Here is a 22,741-nt window from a genome sequence, read left to right as displayed (position 1 = left end):
ATGACAGTCCGCTCTACCAGCCGACTGTCGCTGTTTCTCCCAGGGTCGTTCTCCACCCCAGAAGGAGGACAGCCAGATTTCAAAGAAAAAGGCTCTTCTGTGCCTGTTTCCGGCTGGGATCGAGGAAGAATTACTGGAACCTGCTCCAGGAAGTCTGCTCTTGCACCAGAAGGCTTTGGATGGTGTAGATACGGCCAGAGATGGCAGTTTCAAAGCTGAGCTGCCTGAACAATATCGAAAGGCTCACGTCCCCCCCCCCCCCCCAGAGGTGTCCCTTGACTCAGACCTAAGAGATGCTGGGATCCTTCTTCATGTTTCACTTAAGTGCCCTTGAGTCATGCTCAGATAAAAGCTGGGCTTCCTAGAACCCCTGTCTTTCCATTATTGGACCCATCCTCCGCATCCTGTTAGGGAGCAGACCTGGCTCCAGGTCCCAAACCAGTTTTGAGTTGCCATCCAGGCCCTCGGTGTTATGGTTCCAGTTTGAAAAGCATGACATTGTAATCTTCCAGAGAGTCGAGCCTGAGTCCCTGAAATTCCAGGGGGGTCCTACATGAGGAGCAGAGACACATTCCCACCTAGGACCCATCAGTGTGCTTCTGATGATAAAGGTGAACGCTCACCAACCCTGCTGCAAAGAGAGACCATGTAAGGAATCGGGTATCGTCTTCTACTGCGGAGAGTGGCTTTATACTTGGCCAATCCTGCACAAATCTCGGAGTTTCCAATTAAAGAACATCTTATCTCCCTTCCTCGAGGTCAGGGGAAGCAATGGTGGAATATTTGAAGGAAAAGAGGTGGGACTGGGGATAGCGATGCCCTAAGGAAATAGGAAAGATCCCTCCCATCACTATCCCTAAAGAGAGCGGGCCAGGAAGCAAGAGAAGGCAGGGTTCCAAGTCCAAGGGCACCAAGCAGGTGGCAAAACCAAGGTTCAAGTCAAAGATGGCAACAGAAACAGAGAAGGTAAATTTGGGGGCTTGGATGGCAGACCATAGAGAGACTTCTGGGGGAAATGAGAACGAATAGCTGACGGGATAAAGTGGCTGTGTGGTAAAGGGCAGAACACTTGTTTGAACTCATTTTGGAATATAGTTCACAATCAAAAGAGACCCCAGCCAAGTGGTAATATCACAGGAGCAGAGAACCCTGGCTTCCTCCAGAACCTGTCTGGCCCCTCCTGCCTGACCGGTCTTCGTCCAGCAGGCCAGGCACGTGTGCGTCCCATTGCCTTTCTTTTTCAGGCTCTTTCCCTCACGACTACACGCTGGCCCGCTCCGCCCTCCCTCAGCCCTCCTTGCACATTCCCTGGTCAGCTGCAGCTCCCTTGGAAGTTGGAAATACATCCTGCCACGGCGCAGCCTCAAACCTCCGAGAGCTCGCTCCATGTGGACCGCAGCAGATCTCCTGCCAGCCGCTTGCTTTCCCACAACACAGCCTTACCCACCCTCACGTTTCATGACTTTCCCCCTCCTGCACCTCCTGCCCAACGCCCCCTGTTCCCACTATCTCCCTCTGTTGGGGCTTGCATCACTTTGTCTGGCCTTGGGCTGTGGGCACCCTTTCTTTGTCCTTTCCACCTGCATGTGCATCTGATGCTCCCTATTTTCTAAGGTAAATGAGATCTTCCTCACCCCATGAAACCTTCCCTGATAATTCACTCTAACTCATTTGAGCTTTTAACAGCCCAGTAAGAATACTGCTTGGGTAGGCACAAGCCCTCTCTCTCTCTCTCTCTCACTCTCACTCTCTCTCCTACTTCCAGTCATTGCTAAGCAATTGCTAAGCAATGGGCTCCCCCCACCCTTGCCCCATAACAGCATGGAGAAAAGAATTTGTGGTTGGGGGAGGCTGGAAAGAGAGAGATGAAGGAGAGCAGCTCCTAAGGGCAGGAGGCCGGAGATGATGGCCACTTAGTGGGAATAATAGATTTGGTCAGACTGGACCCCAAACAGGCTGATTTAAGATCCTGGTGGACAATTAAATTGGGGATGAGAACATTCTCACCATCTCTGAAAGGAAACAGCACTCCTTTAGTCATTGGAGGCTGGGAGCTATGGGAGAATCCCAATTCCACACCCCTGGCAAGTATGCTTCTGTCTTTAAGATGGGGAGCCTTCTCCAAACTGCTTTGGTGCCACTGGGCGCAGTAAAGGAGGACAGGCCAAGAGGGAGGGGCGGGCACAGAACATGGCCCTGGGTGTCTGTGGCCGGCAGACTTGTGTGAGAGCATCATGTCACTGCTGGGGACTCATGGGGGCCACCGGGCGGTAACAGGTGTGGGTGTAGGCACCAAGCTACTGCTTTTATCACGTGAGAAGCTATTCAGCTGGCAGACATTTCAATCACATACTTATAGGTTTTACACACGTGCAGCTCTTGCTGTTTTATGTATGTCTTATAAAGCTGTTTACTTTTACTTAAACTCTTAACACTTCTAGAAGTTTAAACATAAAAATCTTAACACCGAAAACTCCTTGCAGGAAGGACTTGTCGGTTTTCAAGAGCTTTTGGCTCATGACTTGATAAGAATTTAATTTTTGGATGAGAAACTGAGTTTAGAGAGACCTTCCTCATGAAATTCACAAACTATTCTTAGGGCAACTAAGTTCCTTCAGTTCAGAACAGCTTCACTTTTTCTATTGACTTTGGACATGACACAAAAGACAAGTTATTCTTTACAAGGTGGTTGAGTCTGGGTTGCTTTGAGCACGCTACATAAAAATTGGCTTCAAGGTGAAGAAGACAGAAGGTATAGGCACCCTAACCCTGTGTGGCCCCTGTTTCAGGGTTAATTCTTTGCCCTAATAGCTGTCACTGGGAAAGGAAGCCCTGGATTGGTGTCATCATTATATTCTGAGAAGCATCTTTCCTTTGCTCTGCTGATTGCTGGGACAACGAGGCTTGTAATTCAGGGTGCTCTGGTCCCTCAGCCACTGAGTCCTAGACCCAGAGGGAGGCACACGGTGCCTTGACTCCAAGCACATTAGCACCCCACTTGACCCATTTGCCAGAGAGCTCAGACAAGGTCGACTACCTGGAGTGGCAGCTGGAGTTGTGAGCTAAGTGGATGGGCATATTTGCCCACAGAAATGTTGACCAAACTGTGTCAACCTTCCTTCCCATGATCCCCTGCTGGTCCAGGGAACCAACAGAGGTATAGGGCCAATGGGGCACCTGTCTTGGTATGGGATGCTCCTTACCCAGTTTGGATGAAGGGCCTTATAACATCGCTTCTAACATATCCTGCAGTCTCATTATTTAAAAGAGGTCATATACTCAGCCATTAGAAAGACAAATACCCACCATTTGCTTCGATGTGGATGGAACTGGAGGGTATTATGCTGAGTGAAATGAGTCAATCAGAGAAGGACAAACATTATATGGTCTATATTCATTTGGGGGAATATAAAAAATCGTGAAAGGGAATAAAGGGGAAAGGAGAAAAAATGAGTGGGAAATATCAGAAAGGGAGACAGAACATGAGAGACTCCTAACTCTGGGAAACGAACTAGGGGTGGTGGAAGGGGAGGTGGGCGGGGGGTGGGGGTGACTGGGTGGTGGGCACTGAGGGGGGCACTTGATGGGATGAGCACTGGGTGTTATGCTATGTGTTGGCAAATTGAACCCCAATAAAAAATAAATTCATAAAAAAACAAATAAATAAGTTGAACTGATAAAAAAGAAAAAAGAAAAGAGGTCATAGCAGACAATTAGCGTAGCATTTGTTAGGTGTGAGGCCCTATTTATATGAGTAATCTAATTTAATCCTCTTAGCAATTCTATGAGGGATGCACTGTTATTACTTCTATTTTTTTCAGCTGGAAACATGGCAATTCAGAGAAGTGAAAGAATTCGCTCAGGTGACACAGCAAGTGAGTGTGATCTGGGGTTCAAATTCAGGTCGGCTGCCTGGTCCCCTCCCAGGGAGACCGTGAGTGCTCAAGGACAACTCCTGAGTTTATTGTAATTTAGAGCCCAATTTTTGGAGCTGGGAAGAGACGAATCCCAATCTGAGCTCCATCAGTTGCTCATTAGTGCGTCACCTACTGCGATTTATTTATACTCTCCGAACTTCATTTCCTTATCCATAGAATGAGGGTAATGACAGTGCCTCACCTGGCAGATATTGAATAAAGGTCAAATGAGATACTGCAAGTGAATTTCCCAGAGCAAGTGTCTAAAGTTCTTAGGATATGGGAAATAGTCAAATCTAAAAGAATCTGGATGCCAGGAGTTGGCATTGGGACCTCTGCATGGGAGCCATGAGATGGAGTGGGGGGGGGGGGTGGTGCGGGGAGGCAGATAAAGCCAGAGATACACCTTCTTCTCCCCTGGGTGAGTTATTTCAACGGAAGTTGCTTAAGGTTCAAAATTAGCAGGTTTGGAGATAATAGCAAGATTTTGAAATGCAAATTCCATGAGGGTTTTGAGAACAGAGTCTGCTTCGCTAATGTGTTTCCACTCCTATTTTTCAAACCATGCACGTTGTTTCATTGCAGCCCGAAAACCTCTCTTTCTGGCTTCTGAATTCAGGCTTCTAGATGGCACAGATAACATTCTGTTAAGTAGCCAGGCAAGTGACGGGAAGAGCCATTTAGTGCTGAGCTAATCAAAGTAGAGGTGGCTACCACCTACTGGGAGTGCCACGCGTACATCGTACATCGTATATGGGAGAAATATCAGAAAAATGCCATATGCGTCTGTGAATTCATTAATAAAAAAACTTCCCTATTTTGGAATTTGTCATCTATATATATATATAGATAGATATACAATAAATATATATATATATATTTCTTTCTTTCTCCTTCCTTCCTTCCTTCCTTCCTTCCTTCCTTCCTTCCTTCCTTCCTTCCTTCCTTCCTTCAATACTAGCAGATGTATCTTCCCAAATTTGTTTTCCTTAGATTAAGACAAATGTTACTCTCCGTGTGCGCGTCAGTTGGGTGATAGGGAGATGTGGTCAGAGCATTGCCACATGATGGCCTGACTGATATTAATGATGAGCAAACAATTGCATCTCTGAAAAAGCTTTGTTGAAACAGAGATGGAAAAACCCCCAGAGTAGCGGGAGGAAAAAAAAAAGTTTAAGATGATGCCTGGATCATCTCTGCATTCTATTTGGGAATACATGAAAGAAATTTCTGCCGTGGCCCGGTCCCCAGAAGAATACACGTAGAAGAGTCAGAGGAGGAAAAGCACCAGACGCCACCATGGAGGGGAGACCCTGTCCTTTGCTCATTCTTACTGCTGGGTTGAGTTTTTATGCTAAGCACAGGGAATGATCCAAGACATGGGGCCCCAAAAAGCACTAATTCTACTTTGTGTCCTCCCCCTTACGCTCCCTCTCCCCTGCCCAGAACCCTTAGAGTACCCGTCTCTGTGGCCAATGAGCTTGGCTGGGTGGGTGCAAGGGCCGTCAAAAGCAACCACCCCTCCAAAAAAAAAAAAAAAAAGGCAACCACCCCAAGTTCCCTGCTGCTGCCCTGCTCAGCGGGTCCGCCGGAGTCCCAGACCGGGCCTCTGGAAAGCTAATCTCTGGGTCACCGCAGGGAAGCACACCAGCTTTGGCTTTTTATTACATTCTTTGCATAATGACATGAAGTCCCTTTTCTTGTCAGCCAGACAGCATATGAAATTCAGACAAGATTCTAGGTAGGAAGCAAAATGCTCTGACTTCTCTGTTTTCGAAAATCGGCGGGCTCTGCAGCAGTGGGACCATCCAGCTCGGGGTGGGGGCAGGGGAGGGGGGGGGGTCTCGTCACAGTCACATCTAAAGTACCGTGGTCATATCTAAAGCTGTGAGTTAGGTCGAGCCTTTTGCTTCTCTGCCTCTTCTCTCATTGCCAGCCATGCACCCACTCCTCGCTCATTATTTCGGCCCCACAGAGGGCAGACGGACAGAAGGTAAAACTCCAAATGAAAAGAACGTAAACTTGGGATGCCTGGGTGGCTCAGCGATTGAGTGCCTACCTTCGGCTCCGGTCATGATCCCAGGGTCCTGGGATCGAGTCCCGCATCGGGCTCCCTGCAAGGAGCCTGCTTCTCCCTCTGCCTGTGTCTCTGCCTCTCTCTCTGTGTCTCTCATGAATAAATAAATTTTTAAAAAATGAAAAGAAGGTACGCTCTGTGACAGGTTGAATAAAGAAGAAGATGGAAAGCATGAGTCAGTCACCAGATATTAAGCGGAAACCCCTGGGTGCACGGTGTGGTGCTGGAGCTGCCTTGTGCTCGCTCATATTTGCCGGGCTGTCTTTTCCCAAAAGGGCCATGATGATATAGCCAAGCCCCGCCACTCGCCGTCAGCAGACAGGCTCTACTTCCCTGCCCGCTGGAGCCCAGCCGGGCCTTTATAACTGCCTCAACAAGCAGAAGGTCGCAGGAGTCACGTGGCGGGCCTTCCGAGGCCAGGTGATAAAAGGCAGCAGGACTTCCACCTGCTTCTCGTTCTGTCTCGGGGCTCTAGGCCTCGGAAAGCAGCCACCATGCCTCGAGGAAGCCCAAACCAGCCCACGCAGAGGAACGACATGCCTGGAGAGGCCCACACGGAGAGGACCCCGAGGCCGCCAGCCACCGGCCGGCATCGGCCTCCAGACTCGGGGCGATGAGCCTTCAGATGAAGGTCATGCTCACGAGCATCATGGTTGTTTTCTGTGGCTAAGTTTCAGCACAACTTCTTACGGAGCCTCAGGGACCAGAACATTTCCTACCACTTTAATCAGCAACAAGAGAACCCGGATCCAAGGCTGCGGAGGATGATTGAACCCGTACCCTTTTCACTAGGTTTCTGACCCTGGCTGTGGGAATCGGCGTCGGGATGAACCAGATGGGGAAACTGAGCCTCTCTAGGTTCACTCGGTGAGGAAGAGTCCCTCTCGGCCTTCGGGCCTACCTCCCCTGATAACCACCTAGTACGAGGACCCCTAAACAACAACGAGAAAACAAACAAATAAAAAGCAAACCAGGACCACTTTTTTTTTTTTTTTTAATTAAAAGAATAAACGGAACAGGCACTATTTGATACTCTGAAGCTCACAAGGAACTTGTACGACTGTTACCTCTTTTAAGCATTTTAAGAGGTTCATTAGGATCCTCATATTATTAAAAAGGAAATTGAGGCTTAAAGCGGTTCTACTATGCCTTAGGTCTCTCAGCTAGTGAACCGCTCACTGGTAGCCCGACTGCAAAACTCACGCTCGCCCCTCAAACTCCTTCCAGCCCCGTGACTATAGTCCTCGGCTGTGCCACAGAGCCAAACCCGCCACGGGAACTCAGAGCGCTTCGCCCATTTTCTCAAGTTATTTTATTGAACTCTCTGCCCCCCTCCCCCCTTCCCACTCCTTCTCTCCCCCCTCCCCCCCTTAAATCTTCACTTACTGGGGAGGGGGCTTCTGCAGCAGGCGACCCAGGGAAAGGCAGCCAGCCAAGTTCCTAGAAAATGGAATTAGAATCCTTTGCAGATGAAAGTACTTTATTTAATGGAGTTTAATAAATTAAGGGAATGAGTCTAAATGAGTTCAGAGAAGAGGGTCTCTGTGTTCTATAAAGGCATGCCGTGTAACAGAATCCAGAGCTGTGGCCTTGTGTTAATCACGGTCCCCATTAGATGCTTCTCCAGCTCTCCCATGGTATCTACCTTTGCCTGTTGACTTTGAGTTTTCACAGTCACTGTTTTGACCATAACCACATTTAAAGGGCATCTCTAAACATCAAAGTTAAATCCTCCTCCCACAGAGAATGATTTTACTGCTGAAAAGAAAAAAAGTGCTGAATATGGAAACTAACAGGAAGGGGATAGAAGGTTAGTCTGAACCCCAAGACGGGAACACTTTATAGTATGCTTTACTTTCTGTTTCTTTACAATGGGTCTGACGGCTCTCCTGCCTGCATTTTCTCGACGACAGTGGGGGTAGCAGAAGGCCCAGCAAAGACCTGTGGTGTAGGGTGGGTTGCCTTTGACCACCCAGGGGGTCAAGCTCCACTCCTCTCCCATAGTAGGGGGTGACCTGGCCCCTGGGGTGGACCCCATGGTGTCGGAGGGGTAGCTGGGGACGGGGATGGGAAGCGGAGGGCCGCTCGGGTTAGGAAGCTTTGGATGTTCTCCTCTGTGAACCGGAGCCCACGTTCTGCTGCCAGTTCCAAGGGGCGGAGAGGGGTAAACTGAGCCCCCGCTGGTCCGATAGGGTTATGGTGGTGACAGCTGTCAACCAGCAACACAGAAGCCCAGGCGCCACGGGGGAGGAGCAGACAGGGGAGGACGGGGATGGACACCCAGATGTACCAGCGCAGTTCCCTGTGTATTGATTTCACTCCTCAACTGCATCGGGACTTTATTGGGCCTCATTTCACAGGGCTGGCAGTTCCAGGCGCCACAAACACCGCAACGCTTCCACACCAGTGGCCCCTTTCCCTCCTCTGGCCCGAGGGACGACCAACAGCTCAATGATTGGCACCGCGGGTCCCCCTGGACCCTGCTCCAAAACCAGGGGTGGGCGCCCCAGGCCCGGGGCACACGTGTACCCACCCTGACCTGGAGGGTGGGGGTCTCTCATTGCAGAGGTGGTGGCCAGTGAGGACCACTGACATCCGGCCTGGCCTGGGAGCAGTCTCTCTCCCCGCGAGGACCCTTGAGCGCGCTTGCCCCCGAAGGGGTCAAAGGCAAAGGGGCAGAGGAAATGGGCCTCTTGGGCTCTCCCCTCCCCCCACAGGGAGCTGCTTCTAAATGGTTTCAATGAAAGGCCCCAGTCCCACGGGTCCCACGCTGGGGCAACGCGGAGCCCTCCTGGCTGAGTGCATTTGGGCAAACTACCTAAGCGCTTGGCTCCTGGAAAATCGTAACGGTCTTCTACCAATGTGTCATGCTCTCTGACGACGATGGGCGGCCACACTGCCCTGCCCGCAGACAGCTGAAAGCGTGGAAGCAGTGTCCTCTGAGGGCAGCGGCTGCAGGGGACCCCCCAAGTCTGCCTTTCACCCTGCGCAGGGTCTGCAGAACAGCCTGGGCGCTGGGGACAGCTCCTGCCCCGTCCCGTTGCTTGGCAGTGTCCTCGGGGCCTCCTTGTCTCTTGGGTCTGGCTCAGTAGCCTGACCGGGAGGATCTCAGCCTGGGCTGTGGCGACAAGAGGGGACTCTGTGTGAGGACGGGATGGGGGGCAGTGAGGCCGTTCAGACCTGAAAGGATGGGCTCCCCCAAGGGGCAGACAGTTGCCCAGCAGGGGTGGAAATGGCACTTTGTGCAAAGTTTGCAGGCCCTGGGGAGAGGAGGAAGTGAAGGTGGCAGGTGCCCTCGGGTGCTTCTTTGACGCCTGGGGTCACGAGAGCTTGCCCATCCTTTTTTGTTCCCAAACCAGGTCGGCTGCTGGAGGCACCCTCCAGGGAGAGAAGCCCCCCCCCCATCTTACCCTTAGTTTTCCCTCCTACTTGCTCTCTCAGCTCCTGACACCCAGTAGGTACGCAGTGATGACCTTTTCTGATGGATAAAAGCCCCAGAGCTGAGAGGAAGCGCAGCGACGCCCCCGCATGCCCTGCCAGCCCCTCCGCCACCGGCTGGGTTTCCTGTCCTGTGTCTGCCCCGTGGGCGACTTCGATGAAGCCGGCGCCCCACACTTGCCCGCTTTCCTTCACAGCCGCGCCCCACGTCCCTTCCTCGTTCCCGCTGACCGCTCCTTCTCGACAGCCCCTCGAGGTCCTGTTCCTAGAAGCTACGATCTTATCTGACAATTTCCTCGTGTGACAGTTTCCGTGGCAACCGGTGTCCTCCCAGTCACAGGAAGCCCACGAGGAAACGTGCGCCGGCGGGGGCCCCTCGCTGTCTCCCCTGCAGCTAGGCCCGCGGAGCACCCCGGCAGCAGGGGGAGGGCACCACCACCCCGGGGAGCGGGGCATCCGGCCTCCTGCGCCCGAGCTGGGCGGGGGGTGCCAGCCACGGCTGGCGCCACCAGGGACAGCTCCGTGTCGCCGCAATGGGCGCCAGGCCTAGCGGGAGAGACTCCGTATCAGTTCATCTCCTCGCAGGGCGCTGGGCAACCAGGGGCCCCTGAGCCCATTTCGGCTCCAGTCGGCTTGTCTCCTTCCCATGACTCAGGCCCCAGGGGCCACGCTTGGTGACCTCACGCCCGACGAGTCCTGGGTGCGTGATTTCCAGCTCTCACATCTGGATGAACCATCCTCCCTCCAGGGTGCTTCGTTCTGTTGGGGCCCTGACGGCATGTGGTCACCGCGCCATTGCAGCGACGTGTGGCCGAGTCCCCGAGGGTGGGGGTCCATGGAGGGAGGGGTTCTCTTCTGGGCCGGCTCAGCAGCCCTGACCCCATCTCTGCCCAGCATCCCGGCTTTAGTCCTCCCTCTGTTCCCCTCCTCTGGCACCCCCTGCCCCCTGCTCACATTTCCCTTCTGGAAATGCCCAGAATTTATGCACTGCCCGCCTCCGGCTCCCATTCCTTCTCTCCCTCCTGCTCCTCCGCATGCTAATGTTCTGTTTAAAATAGATTCTCCTCTGGTTACATAAGACCCAGCCCTCCGAACCTTGGGACGCCTACTGCCCCCTGGGTGCCTGCAAATACCCGGGTGAAAACCCGCTTCCTCTGCCCTTGGCTCCCACCCCGGCACAGCACTGCCTCCGCAGCCCTCCTGCCCCATCAGATCTCATTGATGCACCAAACTCTCATGGAGGGCCTGCTACGGGTCAGGCCTTGGGCGAGGCACAGAGATAAAGATTCCCCAAAACTGTACACTTGTCCTCAAGAAGTTCCAGTCTGGGCAGAAGACTGATCCAGACATCGATACTCGTGTGGAGGTGGGAAGACACAGCAGTGGCAGGGGCTCGGGGAGGCCTCCTGGAGGAGGTGGTGCCTGAGATGACCTTCCAGGACACGTCAAGTGCCACGACCTCCAGGAGCTTCCCGCCCCCTCCAGCCCACCACAGTCACCTCCTACACTGCTGAATCCATACTACCTTCTATCTCGACCACCCATTCAGCATTTTATTCCAGACTGCTTGGTCACTCGCTTTGCTTTCTCCTTCGCTCCTACCATCTGCGGTAGGTGTTCATCGGTTCACCTTCTGTGAGACCGTAAATCCCTCAGGGACGGATCTTCTTTGCCATTTTCCCTAGACATTATTACCACTGATGGAGAGCCTTGACTCCCTCATCCCTACAGCGGGCACAGTGACAGCACCCGCTTGAGACGGGGCGAGTTAACACACGGAAAGGGCCCCCCACTGTCTTCTTCGAGATGTCGCCTATGGAGCCAGACTGACAGGATCTGGATTCTACATCTACCTCTTGGTAGTTCTGTGACCTGAGGCAAGGCTTTTTAAATCTCTCTGTGCCATAGTTTCCTTTTCGGTAAAATAGCGATGACAATAATTGTATTCTCACTCATGCCTGGCACATAGTAAGCAATCTCGGAACCTCATCTTCTTTATATGATTCAGAGTCTAACTTATTAAGAAAAGCACCTCATTTCTCTGGGCCTGTTTCTTAAGTTACAGCATTAAAGGACCCAATTAGATGATACCCCAGTTCCTCTCCAGGGCTCCAATCCTAAAATCAATTAGTGGATTGATCCTACACCCCCATTTGCCTGAGACAGTCCCAGTTTATGCCTATTGTTCCAGAAAATGCTAACTACTACCTCCCTTCACTCTCAGAATGTTCCCGTTTGGGTGACACATTATATGTATGAGCAAGCTCAGATATATCTTAGCTTCATGGGACCATTGGTTGTCATCCTTGCTCCCCCTTCCAGGGAGGAGGTAAGGGGAACCGAGGACAGCCTGGTCTCTACACAAAAAGCCAAGCATCCGTTCCTCTTGGAGCTCAGGCTCCATCTCCGGTACACAGCTGGTCTTTCGGTTGGCAGCCACCCTCAAAGCGGTCGCCCACTGGGTTGGCCTTCATCCTTGTTTGACTTGAGTGCCAAACCTAGGCAGTCTGGCACCGGGCCCCCTGTCTCTCGGCATCCATCTATAGGAAAAGCAGATATTTTGTGAACAAGTCCTGCCATGGCCTTCCAATGAAAACATCTCAGTGGGATTACATGGAGATATTTTCTTTGTCAATCTCAGTAACGCTTTAGAACAGAAAACCCAGCTGAAGCCCACTGACAGTTCCTGGGGACTTGGGGCTGATTTAGTTACTCTATAAAGGATACTTAGAGCTCTACTCTTGGAAGCTTCTGAAGGGATTGGCCGTGACCAGTAGGAGCCTGTCTGTCTCTCTCAGGGACATGTGTCATGGTGGCGGTAAGGCTTAATCCTTGACGGCTCCAAAACTTAGGGGAAATGGGACAGTAGCCCTCCAGGTGGGGACGCCCTGAGCAGATGTGCACAAACTTCATCAGCAACTTTTTCCTTCCCGTTCCCTTTACTCCGGGCTCCATTGTCAAAGGCTGTCGAGTTCTTATACTGCCACTTCCACTTAGTTTTCTGCACGGTTGAGATCTCCCACGTTCATTATGGCCCTGGTGATTTCCACGAGAGGGCCAAAACCAGTGATGTCACCCCCCTCCCCCCACAGCCCTGCACTTCTTGGGAAGCTATGGAAGCAAAACATCCCTGGGGGAACCTTGTGGTCACCTTGCTCCTTCTAATCCTGACTCAGTGAAGGTCTCAGGTCTAACAGCCTGAACGACTTCGAAAATGTGAAGGATTCTGGAAGAGAACATGAACATGCTCTTTACCCTCAGTCTTACCATAAAATCAAAATTAAGAAACACAATGTTTCTCCAAACATATTATTCTTTTACAGAGAAAGAAATTGAACTCCCGCATTGGTTGTCTAGACCAACACTGTCCAACAGAAATTTCTGTGATAGGAAATGTTCTAAAATCTGCACTGTGCAGTGGAGAAGCCACTAGCCATGCATGGCTACCGAGCATTTGAAATGTTGGCTAGTGTGACTGAGGAACTGAATTTTAAAATTTTATTGAATTATAGTTCATTTCAACATAAATAGCCACAGGTAGTGACCACAGTGACCCGCGTAGCTTCCAGACACTCAGGCGTGGTGGCCGGACTCCGTGCTACTCAGAACCTGCGAAAGTCGCTTTGGCTTATTTCCCTGACACATCCTGTCTCATCATGGGATCATGAACGTATCTGCCACCAGAAAAGCATTCATTCCTTGATGCGTTCATTCATTTAACAAACATTTACTGGACCTGTGCTACGTGCCAGGCGCTGTAATAAAATTCGGGAATATGTCAATGGAAAAAATAGGATCGCAGTGTTAAGAGCATTATTGTTTCTATAGAATTAGGAGATTTGTAGAACCCCACCCCCCACACCGGTCCGACGCTATCTCTGCAGTCAACTAAATATTTAACAAGTACGCAGATGACTCTTTGATTAAGGGGGTCACCCCGGACAGGTCAGTAGCAGCTCCAAATCTGCTGTGTGCTCTCGGGGACGAAGGTGTGGCAAGAGAGGGAGAAGGGGGCGGCGGGGGAAGATCCTGAACTCGTGACCGCAGGAATTACGGTCTGTTGTGAGGATTAAATAAAAACAAGGCTCATGAAAAAAACTCTGGCAAGTGTAAGGTGTCTGCGTTGTTAAAGTGCCGCAGCTCCTGAAACAGTGTGGGCCAGTGGCTCCCACAGGCGCCCCCGTCCAGCATCTCGGAGAGCAAGAGAGCAGCTGAGCCAGTGCCTGGTGAGAAGGCAACAGGTCGCGAAGCACAGAGAGTACAACCAACTGTCAAGGCAGGGGGATTTCAGAGGAGAGGAAAGCAGTGAACTGAGCAGGAGTGTGGCCAAGGGGCAGGGCATTAACACTTCATTGATGATCAGCAAACCTGCTGCAGGGACTTTCCTGGTCATAAATAACCAGCTAGGACCTCAGGTAAACATTTCGTCGCATCCTCTGAAGAGCATACAGCAGGGAGAAGGAGGTGTAGACTCCTGGCCACCACCTACAAAGGCTATGCCCAAGGGCACTGTCCTCCACTGAGTGCAATGCCGAGGCTCTCCCCGAGGGTCCTAAAACAGCACCTAGGTCTCCAGGGCTCTGCAGGAGCAGGGGTAAGATCCTGCGGTAAGGTGGCCCTGCATCCCGACTGGCTGGAAGGCAAACTCTGCTTCTCGGGCCCAGAGCCCAGGCCTGAGTGGCCATTCAACCAGAGCTCGCAGGCTGGGTGCCCCTGACCCTATAACACATCCCTGGTGCTTCTCAGGGCTTCAGCCCTTGGGAGAGCAGCCGGTGACTAGCACAGCCCAGTGCCTGGCAAGCCCAGTGCCTGGCGAGCGGATGACACCAATGCTGCCTGGTAGCCCTTCTCTTTTTTTCCTCTAGATGAACAACAACATTTGCATGAAAACAGGATCTTTGCTGCTGCCCATTCTCTCCCTTCTCTCCTCCTCCCTTCCTTTCTGGTCACCCTATCCCCATCCCTCCCAGGCCATGGTCCAAACATCATCTAAGCAAGGGCCTTCCCTCCCATCTCCAAGAAGGGGCCCTGCTTGACCATTAGGATGCTTCACATGACCTCACCCCTCTGAAGGGAGGGCTGTGTAACAGTAATTCCCTCCAGGTCCCAACTGTCAACCTTCGATGGCCTGGTCTCATTGAGACAGACTTGCTCTACAACCTTCACTGTTCTAACCCAAAGGGATCACCACACTGTAGTTTGAGAGGGGGTCCCCCTTCCCTCCTGGGAGATCAATCCTCCTACTTATTTTAATATAGGCTTTTGTGGGGAAAAAATTACAATCTCTAGGCACACAGAAAATTAACTGGGGCCAGTAGAGAAGAGGAGGGGGTCAAAGTGTAGTGGAGCCATGTCAGGCCAGGCGAGGAGAGACTTGATGGACCATATATACCAGCTCTTGCTCTTTGACCACCCAACGCTATTCTAAGATTGCTCTGAGCTCATCCCAGCCTCCCAAGGAGCCAGTCCTATAAGCACCAGATGTAAACTCCACAGGGAAAAGTGAATAGATAGAAAACTGTTGCCTTTAAATACCATTATTTGTTGTGATAACAGATTTACTCTTTCAATAAATCATTTGCCCTCGGTGGGTCCCTCAAGAGCTTTATGGAGAGCACCCTTCAATTTAGAGACAGTCTGATTGCTCTCCCTCTGTATGCACGTGAGCACCCATTCCCAAATATTTCTTTCAATATACAGCTTCTCTCCCAACCTCAGACCACTTTGAGTCTGAGGGTTTCTTGGGAGATTGCTCTCTGTACTCATGGAGCGCAGACGTGCCTTGACGTTGATAGCAAGGAGGCGTCTGCCTCCTTCTAACATTGGGGCCAGTGAATCAGGGCCCATGTGTCCCTCACACGTGGGCACAAGAGGCCCAGCTGGAGGGTCTGGCCAGACCTGATGCAGCTCAGACGTGGCCCTTTGCTCCTGCAGCAAGAGGAAAATCCTGTCAAAATGGCTTAACGATCTTCTAATATTTCCATGCAATTAAGGCCACATCTGTCTCCCAGGCCCCCACACTCCTTTGCTAGTGCACAGACATGAACCAAACAGTCTGTCTTGTCGATCTGGAAGGTAACAAAGAGCTCCATTCATAACTGTAGGCACTTGCACTGCTTTTTTTTTTCAAAGTAAAATAGAGTTTTCACTTTGAGAATAACCTGTGTGGCAAGCAAGCGAAGGATTTTTCCCCCCTAATAAATCAAATTCAACAGCCTAATAAAATGCTGGCTCCCCCATCACCCCCCCCCCACAGCCTCCCCCTCCCACTGTCCCACTCTCTGCCAACAATCCCTCTGAATGCAGACTCGTGGGCGCACCCAAAGATGCTCGGGGAAGGTGAGCTGGGAGCATGAAGGGAATTCAAACACCTTTTGAAGGCGGGATGGGTTTGTGAGGCAGATGAAGTCCGGAGATGGGGAAGGGTGGGGGACCCTGGGTAGGTAGGTAGGCAGCCTGTCTTCCCCTCCCCCACTTTGCCTCCTTTCTCAGCCCTTCTGGTTTCAAAACACTCCCCCCCCCTTTTTTTTCTGCTGCTCCCTTTACCCCACTACCCATCCCCAGGCATTGAGTAAACCTTCTGCTTCCTTCTTTTGCATGGAGAGGAACAAGAGAACCATGTTCCTAGGGATGGAGCATGGGCTCTTGGACCACACCTGCTGCTGAGCCCTGCAGGAGCTTGCCTCTCCTCAGAAGCAGGCTCAGAGATCTCCCTGGTCTTTGAAGCCTCCAGAGAGTGAGTTTGCAGGAGATAAGTGCTGATAAACATCAAGTTTGGTGCTTATCTGCAGCAAACACAATCTTTTGAGGTTCTCTCTGCGCTCACAGGCCATAGAGACTCTAATCAGAAAACAGAAGGGAAAATGCAAAACCCAGCAGTATTTGCTGCTGCTTTTTCTTCTTCTTTTTTGTTTTGTTTTGTTTTGACCTACACACTGGAAAGCCCAACGTAGATACTATAATACAGGGGACTCCAGAGTAGAAACACAGCCCTGCATCTTCACTTTGTTCAATTTTTTTGTTGTTGTTGTTGTTCCGACGTCAACAGAGGAGCTATTTTCAGTCCCAGACACAAGAGGATGAGCCAAGCGTTGACAACAAGGACAATTTGCCCCTAGCATTTTCTTTCCTATAATGTTTTCACTGCTGTTGTGTTATCTGGCCTTCATAACGATACCCTAAGGTAGGCCCAACGGTGCACACATACAGAAACTGAGCCTGAGCCAGGTTATGTGATTTGTCCAGTGTCACACAGCTTGAAGTGGGGGTTCCAGGAGTACGAGCCAGATTTTTCCATTCATTCTAGCCCATGCAGAGGCTCAGCAGGTAGACTAATACCCAGAAATCGAAATGGCCTTGAACTTGGTTACCCCTCCTAGAAGCATTTGGAAAGCTTGGGTGGCTGGGGATGAACTGAGATAGCGAGAGGCCCCAAGCTTTGAAGCACCTGAGTGAGGCAAAAAAGGCAGAGACTTGCCTGTCTTATATGTCAGAGTGTTGTTTATACCTGATTTCTTAGTAGGGGATATGAGCAAGAGGCTAATGCGAAGTGGTACAGGGTAGAAAGAGCAGGGCAACAGGAACAAGGGATCCTGAGCTCTGGTTTTTTGCTCTACCACTGACCAGCCATGGGCTCTTAAGGAAGGATTACTTCTCTGATTTTCCATTTTCCTTTCCATAAAATGAAGGAGTGGGATAGATGGTATGTAAGGCAGAAGGGTGAGGGAAGGTGAGGGAAGCATGGGGAGTGTTTGCTCCCCCAGGAGCACGCTCTCTAAAAATTACATGACCATAGTGACAGTTTAAGGGTAAACTGTTGGGAGACTAGGATGGAAAGCTCAAGGGTAGAAGCTGGCCACACTTATCTCTTCCACATCCAAAGTTCTACGGCTAATGGGGGAGTCTTCAGCTCAGGGAACTATCGATGGCTCTTCATGTCCCTAAAGACAGCAAGCTATCTCCACACAAGTTTCTCCTGAGACACTCTGCTCCTTATTGCCAAGCCTTCCATACTACATATATAATATTGGCCATCTGCCGTGGGATAGAAAGTAAACCCTCCCCAGTAACACTAGAGCAGAAGTGACTGGAATTCAGCATGAAAGATCATTTCCTGAGAGAAAAGGTGATACATCATCCACATGCTCTGTCCCAGGAACCTCAACAAACCCTCACTGGCCACATGTAGGATGGGGAGTAAGACTTGGGGTGAGGAGGGGGGTGTATGGTGAAGCAAGGTGGCTCTTACTTTAATCTCTATTTGAATTTGTTAAAATAATGTATTCATGTGTTATTCATTTAGTTAAAAATCGATTTTAAAAGGCAGGTTTAAAAAAAGAACATCGTGTTCATGGTGGAGGTCATGGTTGAGAGGGCTCATTCGAGTTGTAGAATTCACTGACGTCGGAGAGACGCCGCATTGTGGATGGCCGGTGCTCAGGTGTGTGTGCTGGAGGCCATCTAGAGAGACGTGAAACATGTCCCCCTGGCGTCTCTCCTAGGAGTCTCATTCAGGAATACCTTACTTGGTGCTGTGTGTTCTGTTTTTTTTCAGCTCCCAGTTAGCATGGTCCTGAAGATAACACTCCGAGGTAGGTCAAAGAGTATAGCCTCATTTTACAGATGAGGGGCAAGAGCTGTACTAGCCTTCCAGGTCTCACTCTTTCTGTTTTCTATCGAGAGGCCTTTCTCCTGCTCCCAGAGAGGGACCCCTCCCACACCATCATCGCTACAAAGCCAGCTGGATTTAACAAACTCAATTTGAAAGGGGTCTTCAGAAGTTCTTGTGCATTTAAGTGTTAAATCTACTGGAGAACCATGCCCCTTGAGCTCAGGAAGATACCCATACTCCTTTAAATACACTTACAGATCCTTCAGAAAATGCCTGCTTGATGCATGGAGAGGAAGGCTCAGTATCATCATCTGCTTAGTACCATCCTTTGTAACACAGACTGAGGCCTAGACTGGTTGGGGTGCTGAGTCAGGTTCTTCTCCCCATTGGGGAGACATCTTAGTCTTTTTCATGGTCCCTCACACACACCTGCATACGCACAAATACCCACAAATTACAATGCATCTTGAAAACTACTAAATATTGCACCATAAATATGTAACTTATGCAAATAGTAAGATAGCAGAAAGTATGCATATAGACAACAAGGTAGCTGTTTGGCTCTTCCAGAATCAAAAAAATAACCATTCTTTCTAGTTTTCACAGTATTTGATAAACATTTGCTTTGGAGAGCCAGTGAACAACCTGGTTTATTGATAGACCATTAGACATAAGCTCTGTTTTTAGATGTTTTAGCTACATTGGAGATTTTTATCTGCACCTGGCATGTCTTGGGTGTGTCTGAAATGGGTGCATGTCACAAGAGCCCTCCAGGTTCCCACATTCTCTAAGTTGCTCAAGTGACAAAGGGGGTCCAGATATCAAGCCAACAATTAGAATTGCAAGCATGAGATGGCTACAGGTTCATATCTTAAGGATTTCAGAAGCCAGAGTGCTAATGTCACCATCAAAAGCTGCAGCTTATCAACTCATCCCACTGCTTTGGTTGGAGGTCTCCTGAGTCTAGGATTCCTGAGTGTAAGAATTATTACCATGCCTTCTTTTTCTAACAATTTCTAACTGCCCAACCTGCACATATTAAATGAATGTGTGCAGCTCATCATAATGGAAAGGAAGAACAATATACTCACGCTGGGCAGGAGTGGGGGTTGGGTACCTGAGGAGTGGTTGCATGTTAAGCTCAAGCAGCTTGCATTTCCTGTTTAGTGGGGCCGGTGAAGGTTTCAAGTGGTAAGGTCTCAATGCTAAACCAAATAGATAGCCTCCTTGGTCGTGCCCGAGGAACTGAGATTTGGCCTCTGGATACCAGATGGAGGTATTAGCACTAAAGAACTTCAGGATCAACTGCTCCCCATTTCCAGCTGCTAGTTTCAATTGTCCTTTGTCCTATTCCTTCCAAGGTCCTCCCTTGAGAGTCCGGTTAACCAGTTTCTCAGACCAGCACACGAGACCCTCAGAGGAGAATTTTAAAAACATCTCATTCTTAATACTATTATCTACTTGCAGGAATCAGAGGAATTTCCAAGGGACCTGTCATGTAAGGGTAGAGATGGCTCAGAAAGACCTATGAAATTCAGAAGCACTTCACACTTTATTCCCCAAATACAGCCAAATTCAGGCCCCTGGTGCATTCAACTACGGAGTAAATCACCATCACACAGGTGTTATCACGTGACCTTTTATTTGCCTATCTTATCTAGAGGCCTAATAATACTGATGCCTACTATGATTATTTCTTAGCCATCAAACTGATCTGTCAAGGAATTGCACCGCCGACACATTCACAGAGTTCTCCTACATCAGAGGTCAGCTCCCGAAAAATGAAAACCAAATGGTATCTTAAGAAGTACTTCATTATCTTGGATTTCACCAAATCTTCGAAATAAGTTTACCTTAAATCCTTCAATACAAGTGATAACCATTATTAATTACCTTTACATTATTATAGGAATTTAAGTATATAACAAGGGACCAGAACAAAGTCCACTCAGACTCTGTCTCTTTCTCTCTCTCTTTTTTTTAAAGATTTATTTATTTATTTTAGAGAGGGGGGGTGCCACACAAGTGGGAAGGGCAAAGGGAGAGGGAGAGGGAGAGAGAGGGAATCCGAAGTGGACACTGAGCTCAGAGTGGAGCCCAACACACAGCTTGATCTCATGACCCCTGAGATCACGACCTGAGCCAAAACCAAGAACTGGATGGACCTTCAAACAACCACGTCACCCAGATGCTCCTCTTTTTTTTTTAATAATGGCAGAAGATGTATCTTCCAGATTTATTTCCTTCCATACTGTGATTATAGCAATAATCACAATAATAGTAACTGAGATTGTTGGACTGCTTTACAGTTTCGGACATTAATCTTTACAGGAGACTTCTCACACCTATAATCTTACTTAATCGCCATGATTAATGGGGAAGTAGGTAGTATTATTCGCCTTCCCCATTTTGCTGGTGAAGAAAGGAAGGTTCTGCAAGGGTAAGACCTCATTCCTGGTCACAAGGCTGCTAAGTAGAAGAATGCAAGCCCAGGCCCCTGGACTCCAGATACCCAGCCTCTTCCATTGGGCCACCCTTTCTCTAATGCAACTCTTTGCCCCGGAATGCAGAGGCAGTGAGTACAGTTTGTTTTTCATATTGATGCCATTTTTCTTTGTCTTTTGATCTTGCCCCCTTGGTTAGACTCTAGGCAGTTCTAAGGCGAGATCTTTATCTGTTAGCTACCATTTTAACTTGTGGTGGGCTCATTAGGGGTCCAGAGACACTTGCTGATTGATGGCATGCCCTGGGCATGAGGCTGCTGGCTTTGACATTTTACAACTGCACACTTCCTTCAGTGACACAGCATGCCCAGGCAACAGGCCTCACTGCCATTTTCTCAAAACGAGGAAATGAAACTGGCCACCGAGAGCAAATGACCACCAGCCGGAGCATTAGTGCAAACCAAGCAAAACACACCAAGATGCAGACCTCGTGGCTAGCAGGACAAACGCATTCCATCTGTAGTTATCGCTGGAGAAATGTCACCCATTTCTTCCTCTCATCCTGGTTTCAGTGACAGTCACCCTCAACTTTGAACAGGTTGAACTGTGCACCTATATATGCTTGCCCAACACTCGCCCCCCTGACCTGCCGTTTGCAAAAATCCCAGTCTCTGCGCCTGGGCACAAGGACTCTGTTTTGGCTGAAGAATGTTCCGAGAAGGGCAAGGCTGGGCTGCTTTAGCGTGCAGGAGAATGCTATTTTTTTTTTTCTCACATTCTCCTTGTTATATAGCCTCCTCACGTCCTGTCTGTCCGTAACCCGGGCAGATCTCTGGCAGACTGGTATTACGAATTCTTTTGGTGTGTGACTGCAGAGGTGTCTTCTGTCTGCAGAGGGGAGCACGGAGCTCTGGGTGGGGGTGGGGGGCTGCTGGGGCATAGGTAAGAGTAATCTGAGCCCAGGCTGTCTCAACAGCCAGCTCCAATAGCAATCCTAGGCTCGCCCCCTATCACCCCCCCCCCCACTATGCTGACTGCAACCCCACATAGGAGGAGCTTGTGGGAGCCAACGCCTCTCTGTAAAGAGCCTGTTCCTCCAGGCTTTTTCATTCTGATGGGCCTGGAGGAGAGGGAGAGAAAATAAGATACAAACTTCTTTGCATATGAATGCACCAAGATGTGTCTTTCTGGGTACTTTTGTTCCATTTGAAAGGACAGGAGGCTGCCAAAGAGACAGGGCTAATTAGGCTAAGACAGATGGGCATGTCAGAAAACTTTCTGCTGGATCCTGCATTTGCACGGTGTCAGGGATTTTTGAGTTTCCACCATACATGATGTTCCTGCCAACGGGTCCCAAGGACAAGCATTGGTCTTTGTAGGTGGACGTGAGACACCGAACAGATTCTAGACGGAGTTGTGGTCTGTGACTCACTTTGCTTATTATTTTTATTGTTGTTTTTGTGACTTTTTTTTTTTTTTTTTTGTCTTCTTCTAGATAAGCAACGAGTCTGTTCGCTCAGCACCAACCAGGTTAACAGGAATGAGGGGAAGACAGGAAAAGCTTGCCGGGGAAATGAGTAGAGCTGCTTGAGATGCTTCTCAGGTTCGCAGGTTCCCAGCCTGCTTCGTTTTTTCTTGAAGCATGGTTCCTGGACGGAGTGTATTTTAATTCAAAAAATAAAAACTTCCTGATACCATGCTAGACCTGGTGAATTAGGATCTCAGAGCCGAGCCCAGGAACCAGTACTCTTTACACGCCCCAAGTGAGTCTTAGGCAGATGCAAGCGTCAGAACCTATGTGAGGTGCTCAGTAAAAGAAACTTCCACCATCACCTCTGTTTGGAAGATGCTGCAGAAGGATGTCGTTCCTCTTCTTTGCTTGGGGGCTCAGGATATATGTTAGCTAGTAGCAGATGCGAGGTTCTGGTAAATCCTGAGGGTTTTTGTATGTTTCCATAACCCAGAGTTTCCCACACTGTTTTGAACCCAGAATCCGGTTGCATAAAGCACCTCTGAACATCCCTCAGGCATACTTTGGAAGCAATGAAATGCCCTAATTGTGCCTTTACCACCTGTCATTCATCGGAGGACCTTACCTCCCCAGGGCTCACTCTTCTTCTCTCTTCCTGCCACAGACCACCCAAACTATTGCAAGAGGGAAGTGAGCCCAAGGCAGCTCAAAAAAAAAAAAAAAAAAAAAAGCTCAAGACCTTTTTTTTTTTTTTTTTTGGAACTAGTTGCTTCTTAGAATCAT

The 22,741-nt window shown here is 49.7% G+C and overlaps 1 protein-coding gene across 5 annotated transcripts in view; it reads right to left on the bottom strand.

The window, feature by feature from the left end:
* The window catches only part of FLI1 (Fli-1 proto-oncogene, ETS transcription factor), a 122,624-nt gene that overhangs the window by 53,664 nt on the left and 46,219 nt on the right, over window positions 1-22,741 (bottom strand). The window contains exon 2 of one of the 5 annotated variants that reach the window (XM_077894152.1): window positions 7,381-7,434. The exons of the other annotated variants lie outside the window; for them this stretch is intronic. Within the exon in view, the coding sequence (XP_077750278.1) occupies window positions 7,381-7,434 (54 nt within the window). The remainder of the gene's footprint in view (window positions 1-7,380; window positions 7,435-22,741) is intronic. 5 annotated transcript variants of the gene reach the window in all.

The sequence above is a fragment of the Canis aureus genome, chromosome 3 (genome assembly GCF_053574225.1).
Source record: "Canis aureus isolate CA01 chromosome 3, VMU_Caureus_v.1.0, whole genome shotgun sequence".
Taxonomy (NCBI): domain Eukaryota; kingdom Metazoa; phylum Chordata; class Mammalia; order Carnivora; family Canidae; genus Canis; species Canis aureus.
The sequence above is the reverse complement of the archived record's forward strand: the minus strand, read 5'-3'. Positions and strand labels throughout refer to the sequence as shown.